This window comes from Eurypyga helias, unplaced genomic scaffold (genome assembly GCF_000690775.1).
Source record: "Eurypyga helias isolate BGI_N326 unplaced genomic scaffold, ASM69077v1 scaffold14594, whole genome shotgun sequence".
Taxonomy (NCBI): Eukaryota; Metazoa; Chordata; class Aves; order Eurypygiformes; family Eurypygidae; genus Eurypyga; species Eurypyga helias.
In genome coordinates, this window is record NW_010245722.1 from 34,480 (window position 1) to 48,639 (window position 14,160).

General features: G+C 53.1%; 1 protein-coding gene across 1 annotated transcript in view; it reads left to right on the plus strand.

The window, feature by feature from the left end:
• WDR59 (WD repeat domain 59) overlaps nucleotides 1-12,896 on the plus strand; it is a 43,757-nt gene extending 30,861 nt beyond the window's left edge. Inside the window, exons 18-25 of the mRNA XM_010150180.1 lie at nucleotides 4,314-4,447; nucleotides 5,831-5,912; nucleotides 8,181-8,293; nucleotides 9,363-9,510; nucleotides 9,602-9,674; nucleotides 11,131-11,257; nucleotides 11,680-11,822; nucleotides 12,661-12,896. Coding sequence (XP_010148482.1) covers nucleotides 4,314-4,447; nucleotides 5,831-5,912; nucleotides 8,181-8,293; nucleotides 9,363-9,510; nucleotides 9,602-9,674; nucleotides 11,131-11,257; nucleotides 11,680-11,822; nucleotides 12,661-12,896 — 1,056 coding nt within the window. The remainder of the gene's footprint in view (nucleotides 1-4,313; nucleotides 4,448-5,830; nucleotides 5,913-8,180; nucleotides 8,294-9,362; nucleotides 9,511-9,601; nucleotides 9,675-11,130; nucleotides 11,258-11,679; nucleotides 11,823-12,660) is intronic.
• Nucleotides 12,897-14,160: the final 1,264 nt, after the last annotated feature.

Here is a 14,160-nt window from a genome sequence, read left to right on the forward strand (position 1 = left end):
GCTGTGGGGCACTGGATTCAAAAGTGCCTCCAGATTTTTGTAGCCCCTTTGTGGAAGGTGCCTGGTCTGTGGGAGATGCTGGAAATAGTAAATGTTGATTATTTTGAAGAGAAAATCCAGGCAGTGCTGCGTGACCTGCATGGGGGAGTTAATCCGTAGGCAGTTGTTCAGAATAGAGGAGCATAGCTTTCTGCAGGGAGGCAGCAATTCTTATATTTTATTTTAGAAATATAATGTTACAAGCAGCTGAACCAGACTTGGAGCAAGTTTAACTCTTTATTTTGTAAACGCCTTATTGGAGCTTAATCGTTGGCATCACGTCTGTTCCCTTCTGTCCACAACCTCTCCCTTTGCCCTAGCAACACCAGTTTACACCACAGACCCTGAAATTTTGCATCTACTTGTGCGAACCAGGCACTTCACATTTCACTTGTGCTACCCACGGCACTGCCGGCCTCAGCAGGACACAGAGGCGCACACACCCGACTGCTCAGCATCCTTCCCGAGCAGGCACGCAGCGTTTTGTAACTACTGCTGCTGAGTATGCAGCGATGGTGGTGGTTGCTACGAAGCAGTCGGTGGCTTATTCTTGGGCTGTCTGTTTCTACATGTAACCCATTTACTGCCATCGTTATCACCTCCGATTGCAGCAAATTACAGCCTTGGGTATGGTAGCGCAGGTGCAGGCTGGCTTTTTTAGTCATTATTCAGCGCTGTTCCCCACTATCACCTCCAACCCCATGATTGTCATAAATGCTCTGGTTTCTTTCCTTCTGGTGCTCTGAGGAACTGATGAGTCTTAATTTGCTCTCACTGTAGCTATTTTCTTTCCTTTTGTCCTCTCAGGAGCAGCTGGGTAGATGCAGTTCTCCTTGGCATGGATTTTAGGCTGCAGGAAGAGCTAGAAAAGTCGGGGGCAGTGCAGAGGACCCGTGTCTTTGACCTTCAGCAGTCCCCAGTTAGCTTGGTGCACCCGTGCTGATTTCTGCTCCAGCTCTAACCCTTACGTTCCCTGCTTCCCCTCATGACCTGTGCTCCAGCCCCTGGGAAGAGGCATGTCTTCTGCTCCACCCTCATGCCCGTGAGCCGTGGTGACACCTTTTGGTAACACCATAGTGGAAGCTTCTCCTGGGAGAGGGGGTGAAGCAGAAGGGAGAGATGGACCTTGCAGTGCACCTTGGCCAGACAGACCCAAGCTGGAGCTTTCCTTGCCTCTGGAAATCCAGAGTGCTTATATTAAACGTGCTCAGATGCTGGCCGGTGGAGAGCTACTCCTGTAATTAACACCAGCAATTATTCGGTTGAAAGGTAGAGCTTCTGCTGTCAGAGCTTTACCTCATCTGTGATGGCTCCCATGCATCTGATTGTAGTTTTCCCTAATGCTTTGTTGCTGTAGCTGAGGCAAATCTGTGAAAACCAGACGTTTTTAGTGGCAACTGTACATGTGGCTTTAATATTTTTCTTCTGTCATGGCTTAAGGGGCAGGAAGTAGTGGTCATGGAAGTGTAGTACTGGCAGGGCACGTGGCCAAACCGACTCTACTGGAGCTGCACCAGTAAAGAATAAGGGCTTCCCTTTTTGCCAGAAAATAGGCAGTGCTAAGAGGAAGAAAACGCATTGTGAGTCCCAGTTTTCAGGGGGTTCCGATACTCTTACTGTCTTCATGTGTCTGGTGATATGCTAACAGCAAGCAGCAGAAACCATTCGTGGGATCTCTTTTCCATTCTCATCCTCATTTGTTGTCATTCTTCTCCAAAAAAAACCCCAAAAGTGGCTGAATTACCTGTGGAAAGTGATGTGTGTTGTCTGTGTTTCTGGTATTTGAAATGCCTGGGAGGAGGCTTCTTCAGTCTGCTCGTGCAGAGGGCAGGAGCAGGTTGAATCCCTTCCCGATGATGGGGCAGGGAGCCTACCTCAGTCAGAGGGAACCCCATCAGCAGCAAGTCCTGAGGACAGCTGGCTACAGATGATGAGAAGATGGCAAGTTGCTCTCCAAATTACCTGCCAAGCTCTAGAAGCCCTTGGTTATAGACCTGGAGAATGGGGTTCTGTGTCTGCAAGCTTCGGTTCAAATACCTGCTCCAACGCAGCACAAATAACAGCTTTTGTCACGAGAAGCCTGGCAGCCCTTCCGGGACGTTGCCTGAGCTCTTGCCCTAATGGTGTGTTGTGCTGGGACTCCCAAGCTTTGCTTGAGTGTTGTTTTTGGCAGCAGCAGCAGCTCCTTGCTGCGTGTAGGAGACGGCGTTTGGCTGCCCAGGCAAGGAATGAGGTACAGGTGCCGCTGTTGGTTGGGAGCCTTGTTGTAATACAGCCCGCATCCTTCAGCATGGGAAGGGTAGCAATGATTTTAGGTGTTACCAAAAGAGGTACAGTCTGCCCAGTGGTAAGAGAGCCAGAGCTGATCCTGAACTAGGAACTGATGGTCCGAAGGGAGTTTGGTCTCCCACCCGGCCACGTTCTAACCACCTTCCACTGTGTAGCGCTCCTCAGCTTCAGAGTGATGTAGCAGATAAATACTGCGGGCCAATCCTGCTTGGGTGAATTAGGATTTGAGGGGACATGGCAGAGAACAGAATGAAGCCCTGGTCAGCCAGCTTTTCCGTAGCACTGAATGCTGGCAGCCCTATTTCTGCCAACGTTTGGCACCTCTGAGTATCGGGTAGCATGCACGCTCTGCTCTTTACTCTGGGGAGCGGTAGAAGATCAGGGAAGCTGGTGATGCTCTGTCATGTGGGCATCCCTGGAAAAATCCCCCGTCACCTCCTTGAAGTTGGAAACGCCTTCACTTACTGTCAAGCCCGTGCTTGAGCCTCGGTCACCCAGTGCCCGGAGTGACTTCAGGAGCACATCCTTCTTGCTTCTCAGGGCATGTGCCGGTATGCTCCACACGGCTAGACCTCCTCCACACGTTGGCCTAAGCTTGGGCCAGGCAGGCAACGAAGGAGTTAATTTATTAAGGTTATGAGTTTTAGGGGTGTTTTAGGGTATTTTGTGTCTGTGATAAGCCTGCCCAGGTTCTCACAGGACTGCATGGTCACGGTCAAAGGCAGTTTGGCACCCAGAGCTGGCCTGACACCCACAGTAGAGGTGACCCTGTGTGCAGGCCAGACTTGCCCCTCCTGTAGCCCAGCCTGCTCTTCAGGAGCACCCTTGTTTTGCATGCATGAGCTCTGCCTGTCTTGCAGAGCCGCCAGCACAGGGATGTTATCCTGGTCCCTCCAAAGGGGCTGTTCTGCTTCAGATAGGGGTGCAGGAAGCCCCCCCCCAGGTCACCCTCTGAAACAGGAGACGCTTCTGCGTAGGAGCATCCCCACCGCGGGTCAGCGAGAGAACACACCCGGGGAGCAGCACTGCAACGCGTGCTCCGCAGCAGGCAGGAGCCCTGCGTAGCAGCCAGCACTTCTCTCCGTAGAGCTCCAGTGCCTTCTGCCTGTCGTGCTGCCACACATCCTCTCCTCCCTCATCCTCACCCTCCCAGAGCGAGGAGCTGGGAGAGGCCAGGATAGCAGCCAAATACTCTGCGGCGTTTCATCCAGCCAAGGTGGCTCTGTGCAGCTTGGCGTTCAGATGGCCCTGTGTCTGTTACAGGGAGTATTTGGGAATCTTGGCTTCTCGGTTTTGTTCCCTTGTGTTGATTCCTGTCCTTTCTTCCCCCTCCCTGTATGTCCTGAGCCAGCCGTAAGTAGCTGTGAGCATGGTAGCTAAGTATCCTTGCTAGGAAAACTTGGGCCCTGCTTTATCATCTGCTGATTATTAGTTTGAAGCTGTTAAAGCAGGAGGTGGGAGGCCTGTCCTGGCGCTAAACAGGGCTGTACCTAAACCCTGAAGGGAGAGACCAAAAGAGACAGTCTGGAGCTGTCAGCTTGCCCTGAAGGCAAGGGCAAGCAGAAGCTGCCTCCCTCTGTGCTGAGCGTTGGCTGAAGTCAGCGGCGGTCTGTGTGCAGGGCGCTCCCAGACCAGACCTCTCAGGAGAACGATAATTGAGCCGTCCTCCTGCCAAACCGGCCCAGGTTTGATTGGCAGCCCGATGCCAATTTGTTCCTTTATTGGCTTTCACAGGGGAACTCACAAAATACTTCTTTTGGGTGAGTTTGACCTTGAGCTCACTGCCTTGACCTGCTTTTCACTTCCTACAGATGGAGATGCTTGTTCTCCTGGGCATGTCATGGATGTTTTCCAGGGTAACACAGAGCCTTCTGAAAGGCAGGTTTGGGTGCTGCTTGCATTACTCCCGACCCTCGTGCTTTGCTCCCTAGCCCAGGAAACCTGCTGTCCTCCTCCCCAGTAACACATGGCTGTTTGTTCTGCAGAAATCAAGGAGGTGGAAAAGCAAACGAGAAGGGACAGATGCCAACAACCGACCCATCAAAGCCGCTGGGAAGGTTATTATCCAAGATATTTCCTGCTTGCTGCCTGTCCACAAGCTGCTGGGAGAGCTCTACATGTGAGTACGGGCAGGCATCCTTTCCCAAAGAAAAGCAGCATCGCTCTGGAATCAGTCAGTACTGATCTTTAAACATTTCCATACCTTCCTCCTTTGCTCTTGCCTTGTTGCTTTATTACAATGTCCTGCTCTGCCTGTGAGGTTCCTTTGTTACAATGTCCTGCTCTGCCTGTGAGAGGGGACTTGTCTCCTAGAAATCTGAGCGTGATGGGAGAAATCAGTGATGGTATGTTGTACAGAGTTTGTACTGGTGCTCCAGCATCGTCACTGCAAGTCTCACACGATCAGGTGTTCATCAGCTAGAGAGAGAAATTAGCAGTGCAAATTCTTTTTCAAATCCCATGTTAAATTCCACATTTAAACACACACATTTAAAAGTCCCGATAAATGCACATTCTCATACTATAACACTGATATTAGCTCGTAAGGCTTTTTAATTTCAGCAGTACTTGGAATGCCCCCTTCCTATGAAGACTTGGTTGTAGAGCAGGTTCTTCTGCTTTAACGGAAAGGATGGAGAAGTTCTCTGCTTTTTGCTAGTGAATTTTTTTTGAAAAGATAGCTACAAAATCTGTGTTCCTGAATTTTTTCCTTCCTTAACTTTGGTAATACCATCTGGTCAGTCACCAGAATTTCTGGTCAATGAACTTTCAAGGAAGAAGCAAGTTTCCCTTCTTAAAGGATGGGAGGGAGGCAAAGAGGAAGAAATCTTCCTTCTCTCTTTTCTGTATTATTAAAGAGAATGTTCTTTAAAAGACCTGTTGGAGCTTTCTTCCCTGGGTCTCTCATGTGTAAACAGCCTGGCCTTTTCCCATTTGCTGGAAGATCTTAAGCAGTAAAAATGCCAGGAGGCTCAGGAAGATTTTGGCGATAAGCTGGGAAGCCCACTTGGCTTTCCTCAGCCTCTCGGGGACTCCCCTGTGGGTGCATTGTCCTACTGGGGAACAGGCTGAAGGCAGCCTGCTTCTCTGCAGCGTATCCCATCTCCCTCTGGGTCCGTCAGAGCAGAGCAACAGCCTGGAGGGGAACAGGAATGTGTTAGTGATGGCACCAGCTTCTAGGAACAAGGATGAATCTTGGCTTTGTGATATCCCAGCACAACTTTGGTCAAATAGCTCCTTGGAAGCAGTACATTTTAGGATCAATCCCAGCTAGTTTGGAGCTGGATTTGATGTGCAGTGTGTTAGGAAAGATGAGTAGTGGGAGTTGGCAGAAGGATGGTAGTGATTCCTGAATAGCAGGGGAGGAAGGGATGGGATCTGGCCCATGCTCGCAGGCTCATACTGCTCTGGAAGTTCTGGGCTGCTCACTGCTGCCAGTACCACTTGCCCACCTTCGCAGGCAACGTGCCAACCAGCTCTGAGCTATCTCCTTGCTTTTTAGACTCAACGTGAATAATATCCAGGAGACTTGCCAGAAGAATGCTGCCTCAGCCTTGGCCGTGGGACGGAGGGATCTCGTACAGGTACTGCGCTCAATCAGACCTCTCCCTCAGCATGCTGTGCTAGCCTCGGATGGCTTGTGCTGTCACCTTGATACCCCCAGAGCCTGGAACAACTCCTGGGTTCCGGAGTTGTTCCAGGGAGTCGCTGATTGGGGAACCCCAGTGTGTGGAGCAGTCACAGAGGTTGTCTCTACCTTGGTATCAAGAGATTCCTTCCCAGGCTCCAAGTAGATTGTGTTATACCCTTTGCCAAACTGAGTGAAGGACATTTTTTCAGGGAATTCCTGCAGGCAAAGTGAGGAGTGCAGCTTGCTTTTGAGTCAGCAAACGGAGTAACTGTGCACACAGTTGCCTGGTTGCTGTCAGCGTTTTCATCGGTGGTTTTGTCTTACATATGTCATCGTCCGTTGTGTTTGGCGTTCACCTGCGCTGAGTGCTAACTGCAGCTAGCTTCTCCCCAGGGGAGCCTGAGCCCAGGGACCAGCCCCACAGCGCGCCTTCAACTAGAAAAGCGCATGGTTTTGACCCATTCTTTCCATGCAATTAGTCCATCATGACAGGCAGAGTGTTCAACAGGACTCAGGAAAGCCTGAAAGAGGTGGGAGTGGGCTGGCACTGCTGGAGGAGCCTGTGCACCCATCCTCAGCATGTGACTTTTCCTAGACCTGGGCAGGGAACACGCATAGTCTCACCTGATGTAAGCAGGAACAAACCCAAGCTGTTGTCTTGCTTCTCTTGGGTCCTGCTAGACCAGGAGAGAGAAGGCAGGTCTGGTTTCCCTTTGTCTGTGCTTCATCTCGCTGTCTGGTTTGCCCACAATGGACCAGAGCTTGGGTGGAATAACTCCAGCAAGATTTTCCCGAGATACCTCTGCTTCTTGCTTGTTTTTCCCTGTCCCATGTGACTCCAGCCTGTCTTGCAGCTTGCCCTGTTCCTAGCAGGCCTGGAGGCCTGGGCTGCAGCCTCCACGTAAGATGTGCTGTCTAGCAGTGCCGGAAGTGGCCTCTTTCCCATTTTCTTTCTGCGCTCCCTTGTACTCAGCCCCATCCTTGTTCCAGTTTCTCTCCTGTTTCTTTCTGGCTTCTCGGTGAGCAGCTGTTCCTGGCTGCTCTTTGTACCTGCAGCACGTGTGTTTTCTTTACTTTTCCATGTTGTCAGCTCTGATTTCTGCTGTCTTTCCACCACCACACTCCTTTCCCGCTTTTTTTTTCATGCCAAACTAGGAACTTTGCCTTTCCCTGGAATATTCTGATTGCCCCATTTTAAAAGTCACAGCAGAAAAAACAGTCCTAGGTTGGTGGTTTAGAGACTGAAAAGACCATTTTCAGAGCAGAGGATGGTAGATAAAAGAGAAGTTTCATGTGAAATAGTTGAACTGTTGGAGTAGAAACGGCAGACTGCGCTGCTTTCTGCCCTGGGCTGTGCTGGGAGAAGGGAGATCACAGAATCATCAATAGTTTGGGTTGGAAGGGACCTTCAAGACCATCCAATTCCAACCCCCCTGCCATGGGCAGGGACACCTTCGACTAGACCAGGTTGCTCCAAGCCTCATCCAGCCTGGCACTGAACACTTCCAGGGAAGGGGCATCCACAGCTTCTCTGGGCAACCTGTCCCAGTGCCTCCCCACCCTCTCCGGGAAGAACTTCTTCCTGATATCAAATCTAAACCTCCCCACTTTCAATTTAAACCTGTTACCCCTTGTCCTGTCACTACAGGCCCTTGTAAATAGTCCCCACCAGCTTCCTTGTAGCCCCTTCAGGCACTGGAAGGCTGCAATAAGGTCTCCCCAGAGCCTTCTCTTCTCCAGGCTGAACACCCCAACTCTCCCAGCCTGTCCCCATGGCAGAGGTGCTCCAGCCCTTGGAGCATCTTTGTAATACTCGCTGCTAATCACAAGATACTTCTCATGCCCATGATGATTCACTGGTAAACTTTCTGCCGCCAGACATCTCCCAGCCCAAGAACTGTATCAAATGTAAACCCTTTGGAGGTTTGTGGATATGAAATGCACTAACAGGTCTGTTAAGCTGCCCTGACAGGTCTGATAGACTGTAGACTGTTCTTCATCAAAGTTTAACCCAAACTCGAAGCAAGCGGGAGAGGGAAAGCTTTGGGTTTCTGGGGCTCTGTTTGTGACACAGAGGCTAAAACTGTTCCCTGCTGCCAGGAAAATAAAAAAAGGCGAGCTCCCTTATTACCGGTCTGTGAGTGAATTTGTGCACACCTATGCCCTGGGAGGGTGGTTATTTCTAATTGTAGCTTTGACGCTTTTCCTTCCTGTCTGCCAGGTTTGGTCACTGGCCATGGTAGCCACTGATCTCTGTCTTGGACCGAAGTCTGACCCAGATTTGGAGATACCTTGGGCACAGCATCCATTTGGACGTCAATTACTGGAGTCCTTGTAGGTGTCTGAACGCTGGGGAGGGGTTGGGCAGCAGTTGCTGCAGCAGAGCCCTCCATAACTATGTGTGTTGTAGAGCATCATTCCAGATTTAGAATAGTGCCGCCGCTTGTGGGTTTTTTTTTGTCCTCTCAAGCCTGAGATGCATCAAGGAGGGAAGCTGCAAGTGTGTTTCTGACATGCAGGAGGCAGCATTTGGCCTCCCATCCAGCACCCACATCCTGGCTACCATTGAGCAAGAGGCTGGGTGCAGCAGGAGCTCTGCTTTCCAGCACGCCCACGATGCCTGACCTGGATATTTGGGGTTTCTGCTCCCCACCTCCTAAATGAGTGTTGGTGCAGCTGATTAATTCACCTTCAAATCCACTTTCCCATTACTGGGAAATCATTCCAGCTGATCTCAAAGCCAAGTGTTAGCTGCAGATGCCCTCCTGCCAGGGAAGCTGTTCAGGAGGGGATGTAATTAGTAGTTGATGTTGTCTGTCAGTATCCCCTCTCTGGAGGCACGGGGTTTGCGTGTGTACTTCTCCTAGTTGCCTGACCTAGCTCTTTCCCACTGTCTGGCAGCAGTGGGAGGGGAGGACAGGTAGTTCTTCATCGCTCTGGGTCTTCAGAACAATCCAGAAACTTCACAGCCATCTAGAAAACCTGTGGTGGGGTTTTGCCTCGTGGTCTAGATGCGGGATGTTCGCACGCAGAGAGTTTTGTCAAAAAGAGGTTGTGGCTGGGTCTAATGGCTCCAGCTCTGTGCGCTGTTAGAATCAGTTCTGTGGACGTTGTTCCTGAAGCTGCACAAACTCGGGATAATCGAGCCACGAGCACTGCTAGATTCCCAGAGCTCCCATCTTTCTCCCACCTGGCCATGGATGTTTTCAGGAGGAGGACTTGGCTCCTCAAAGGTGGGGTGGAGATGGAACCGGGTCCTGCAGAGCGCACGTGCTTCCCATGGGGAGTAGCGTCCCCCAAAACCACTTGTGCAACAGGCTCCACATCAGTTGCCCTGGAGTCTTGATGCTTTTGCCCCTGAGTTGTGCCCCGTCTCATGCTGTCTGTCCTTTTTGCTTCCCAGGCTGGCTCATTATTCGCAGCTCCATGACGTGCAGACCCTGGCCATGCTCTGCAGTGTGTTTGAAGCCCAGTCCAGGCTACAGGGCTGCCCCAACTCCTACGGCCCCTTTCCTCAGCGAGCCTCCAACCTGGCCTCCCACAGCCGATACGTATGTTCACCATTTCATTCCCATTTGTCTTGGATACCTTTGAGCATCTCGTGTAGGTGACCTGATTTCCTCTCTTCTCCCTCTTCGACAGCCCAGCTTTACTTCCTCGGGCTCCTGTTCCAGCATGTCAGATCCCGGACTTGGCACCGGCGGCTGGAACATAGGTACGAGGCCTGGGTGGTAAATAGAGGAATCTGTCCTGGTTGTAGATGGCTCCCGTGGCGGGGAAGGAAGGGAGTTAGTACTGGCTGTGATTGCAGACGTGCTCAGCCAGAGCAGCTTTCGGGTGATGTGACTCTGTGGCTGGAAGGGAGCAGGGCTGGCTGTGACCATGTCGATGCTCTGGCAGTCCTGCCCCTTCTGATTTCTGTAGCCTCTTTTCCGACCAGGAGAAACCATTACAGATGCCTTAGACATAACAAACTAGGCCCTGGATCGCAGGTTAACCCAGAGCCGAGAGCTCCCGCGGCTTCCAAGCTAGAGGCAGGTGGAGAGAGAGGGAGCCCAGTTTGAACTATTGTGCTTCCAGCCTGGCTGTAGTGAGCACTCGGGGTGACTGCCTCGCTGCTGCCGGGTATCCTAAGCTTTCCGCAGCCCTCGTGCTCCGCGTGGTTTGAGACTGTTGGCTGTGACGACTACTCCTGAGCGTTGCCTTGTCCTTCCTGTCCCTGGGCAGCGTTCCCAGAATTAGCTGCTCCATCACCTTCTCAGGGGTCGAGGTGAGGCTGACTGGCCTGAGGTTCCCTGGGTCCTTCTTGTCCTTTGTGAGGACGGGAGTGACATTTCCTTTCCTCCGATCCTCAGACACCTCTCCCAGTTGCCACAACCATCAAACCGTCATCGAGAGTGTCCTCGCAGACCTCGCAGTGTCATCAGCCAGCTAATTCCAGGGGGTTCAGGGGAAAAGCGATGCTGTGCTTTCTCCTATCACCAGAAAACCAGCAGCAGCTGGGAAGGCTGGGTTCTTGGTGGCCTAAGGATATTTTTCACTGAGCTGTGAAGGTGTCAAAGACAAGTCCCCGGGGTCAGAGTTGAAGCTGTTGGCTCGTGATGCAGCATCACCCCCGCTAGCACCAGAGCAGTGACTTTTCAGTGGGATATCAAGGCATCTGTGACATAGGGAAGAGCAGAGAATGGGGGTTAACAGCTGATGTTGTCTTGTAGCAGTTATTAGCAGTCTTCTCCCTGCCCCCGGGGCAGTACACACAGGCCCCTTTACGTAACAGCAACCCTGGTGATGAGAGTTCTCCCTGTCTAGGAAAGAGGAGCCTGTCCTGCCAGGGGTGATGTTCCCAAGCAAACTCCATGGGATTGGTTGCCTGAATGCTTTTTGTCTAAAGGCAAAAGAGATTCCTCCGTATTCGATTTCTCTGCTGATGATCCCCGTTCCCATCCTGTCACCAGAAGTGCAGTAGAAGCACTTGGCAAGCAGAGGTTGGCACTGGGTTTTCTGAGGCAGGGCAGCAGTTGTGGGAATGCAGGCAGTGACACAGCGCTGTCCTAGGGAGAAAACTGGGTGTGCCAAAGCGTGGTCTTCCCCGTCTCCTTCCCCACCCCGATTTGAGGAGGCTGAGCTCGCGAGTGCTGCGCTTCCTTCTCACAACCCTTTGTTGCTTGCAGCAAACAAAGACACCGAGCAGGCCTCCACTCCCTGGTGCGAGTCTTCTCCAGATGATTTCCGCTACGGAAACCTCATGTATCCTGACCATCGGGAGCGCGAGAAAGACCAGCACGAGAAAAACAAGAGGTACGTCACAGCGCGCCTGGGGGGTATTCAGGGCCGAGTGACTGTGCCTGGAGCCAGGTCTGTGCTGGTGCTGTGACAACTAGGAGGGAAGCAGCTCGCCTGCTCCTAGACCTTTTCCTTCCACTGGGCATTTGGGGGAAGCTTCGTACTGCAGATCAGCTCTGGCTGCATATGATACAGCTTGTGAGTGGCCACAGTGGGGTCCCCAGGTGGTAGCCCACCCATTTGTCACGCCCTTGAGCGTAGAAGGAGCGAAGGCCAGACCGGTTGGCGTTCAGCAGCGTTGTTGGCAACACGTGGGAAGTAATCTGCTGCTCTTCTAGGGATGGGAGCTGGTTGTGTAGCCATCGCTGGGAAGAAGATTGCAACCGGAGCCTCTGTGAGTCAGCTGGGTGGCTGACAACCCTGTTTTATTACTCTAGGCTCTTGGATCCTGCCAACACGCAGCAATTTGATGACTTTAAAAAGTGCTATGGAGAAATCCTTTATCGCTGGGGCCTGCGAGAGAAGCGGGCGGAGGTTCTGAAGTTTGTCTCTTGTCCCCCTGATCCCCACAAAGGAATAGGTGAGTGCCTGCTCCGGCTGCCCAGGCAGGGTCACGGCTCTACCTCAGGGGCCGGGGACCGTGCGGTCAGCCAGCGGGATGAAAAGCGTCCGTCGATCTGCCCCGAGGTTAGCTCTGCCAGCAGATGGGCTTAGCTTCTTCCCAGCGCTGCGTGGGGATGAGGCCTGCAGTGCTGCTGCGAGGGCTTCGTGGGCTGCAACGTCTCTCCAGCCAAGCTGGAAATGCACAAACTGCTACGCTGGTGCCGTTCAGCTGTTTATGCTGATGGCGATTCCTTATTCCCTCAGCGTAAGAGCCCAGACGTGCACCGTCCTGATCTCTGACTACAGATCTCGACCTGTGGTCGAGTTAGCCAAGAAATAGGCAAAGAGAACGTTACTCCCAGAATATTTTCAGTGGCGTAGCTGCCCAGAGCTGCCACTTAAGGACAGACGCCAAAATGTTGTCTTCCTGGGCCTCTGGGAGGAGAGGAGCGGGTGAGAGAGGCCAGAGAAGCAGCGGTCGCTTGCTTAGCTCTTGTTACGGTCTCACCTTGTCACCAGGGACACCTCCTGGGGGGTGACAGGAGTGACCCCAGTTAGAAACCCAACACGCCTTCCCAGCCGACAGCTCTTGAGCCGTTGGGGGGGGTCAGTGGCCCGTGTCTCTACTCCCATACGGAGAACAAGGGAAGAGCTCCCTCGGATAACCATTCTCCCTGAGGGAGACTTGAGGCAGATCTCTTGGGCAGCAGGTTTGGGGAGGTCGTCCATCAGATGGAGGGGGGGAGGCTGGCTGTCGTGCTTCTCCGTCCACAGTTCAGCCCGCACTAACAATCCGACTCTCCATTTCCCGGCAGAGTTCGGCGTGTACTGCAGCCACTGCCGCAGCGAGGCGCGTGGCACCCAGTGTGCCATCTGCAAGGGCTTCACGTTCCAGTGTGCCATCTGCCACGTGGCCGTGCGAGGTTCCTCCAACTTCTGCCTGACGTGCGGGCACGGCGGCCACACCAGCCATATGATGGAGTGGTTTCGCACCCAGGAGGTGTGTCCCACGGGCTGTGGGTGCCACTGCCTGCTCGAGAGCACCTTCTGAGCAGTGGTGCCAGCCCTCCGAACTGGATTTGGTACTTAATTCCCAAGCCACGTTGAAGCAGCTCTGCTCCGTAGCGTCCGGAGGAGACGCCGCGGGGAGCTGAAGGAGCATGTCCCGGCGATGCGCTGCAGCGACGTTTCCAAGTGCTTCCAGTGTTCCTACACTTCCCAGGCTGCTTTCAGACTGATTTGACCAAACTCCCTGTGTCCATTGCTGGCGATGGATGCCACCATCCCACAGAAGGGCATGCGGCTACTGACCGATCCGCATCGGGACGAGGAGGGGTTAAAAAGCTCCTTTGGAAAGGGCTCGCCTGGTGGAGCCAAACTCGCTCCGGCTACGTGGTGTCTTTCCAGGTGCCTCCTTCCCTGGGCTCAGCGTGAGCAGAGTCGTCTTTGCACAGCCAAGGCAGAAATGATTCGTGAGCAGCGGGGGGCTCTGAAGGCGAGCTGTGAACTGTGCTCCAAGGGCGGATAGTCCGCGGGACTGTGCTCGGGGTTACCTTTGGAAGGGTCTGTCTTTCCAGTGGCTGTTTACGTGGCTTAGTCTCCCCATCAGGCAAGAGGACAGAACTCCACGTTCCAGGATTACTTCCCAAGCAGCTTCCCGCTCACTGGTCAGTGTCTGCGGCCGGTGTGGAAAGCCCGGCTGCGTGTCCCATGTGCAGCCAGGACCGTCACGAGTAAGAAAGACGCCTCCGTCTTCTGCTCTTCCCGGGTGATCCAAAGCACTTTAACTTGCCTTGTTGGTGACACTTCTGGTGACTGGGAAAGGCCTTTGAGTTTGGGATCCGCGCAGTGTTCCCATGGATCTGGGGGCTTGTGGAAAGCTCTGGCTTCCTTACTGAGAAAACTCAAGGACGCTTGCTCCGTACAACTCCTTTTGGCTGTTTTCTCCGGGTTCTGTCAGGGGAACCGCTGAATAATTTGAGATTTGCTGCTGGTGTGAGTGAGTGACGAGGCTCCTGAGCTGGGGAAGCAGCAGTTTCTAGGGGAAGAGGGGTTTCAAAGGGTGGTGCGATTCACAGACGCAAAAGGTTTGTGCCTTTTCTCCCTGTGGAGCTCTGTTTGGAGAGAGCCTGTCCAGGGTGTCCGAACGCTCTGCGCCTGCTGCCAGCACCTCTCCTGAGTGGGCTTCAGCCTCAGCTTTGCTTGGGGTGAACATGTGGCTGGGGTGAGCCCGCTGGGGTAGCCCCCGGCCCCGCGCCAGGGCTGGCCTTCCCGCTCTTGCCTGCTGAGCAGAGCCACGTGCTGTGCCCGTGCCC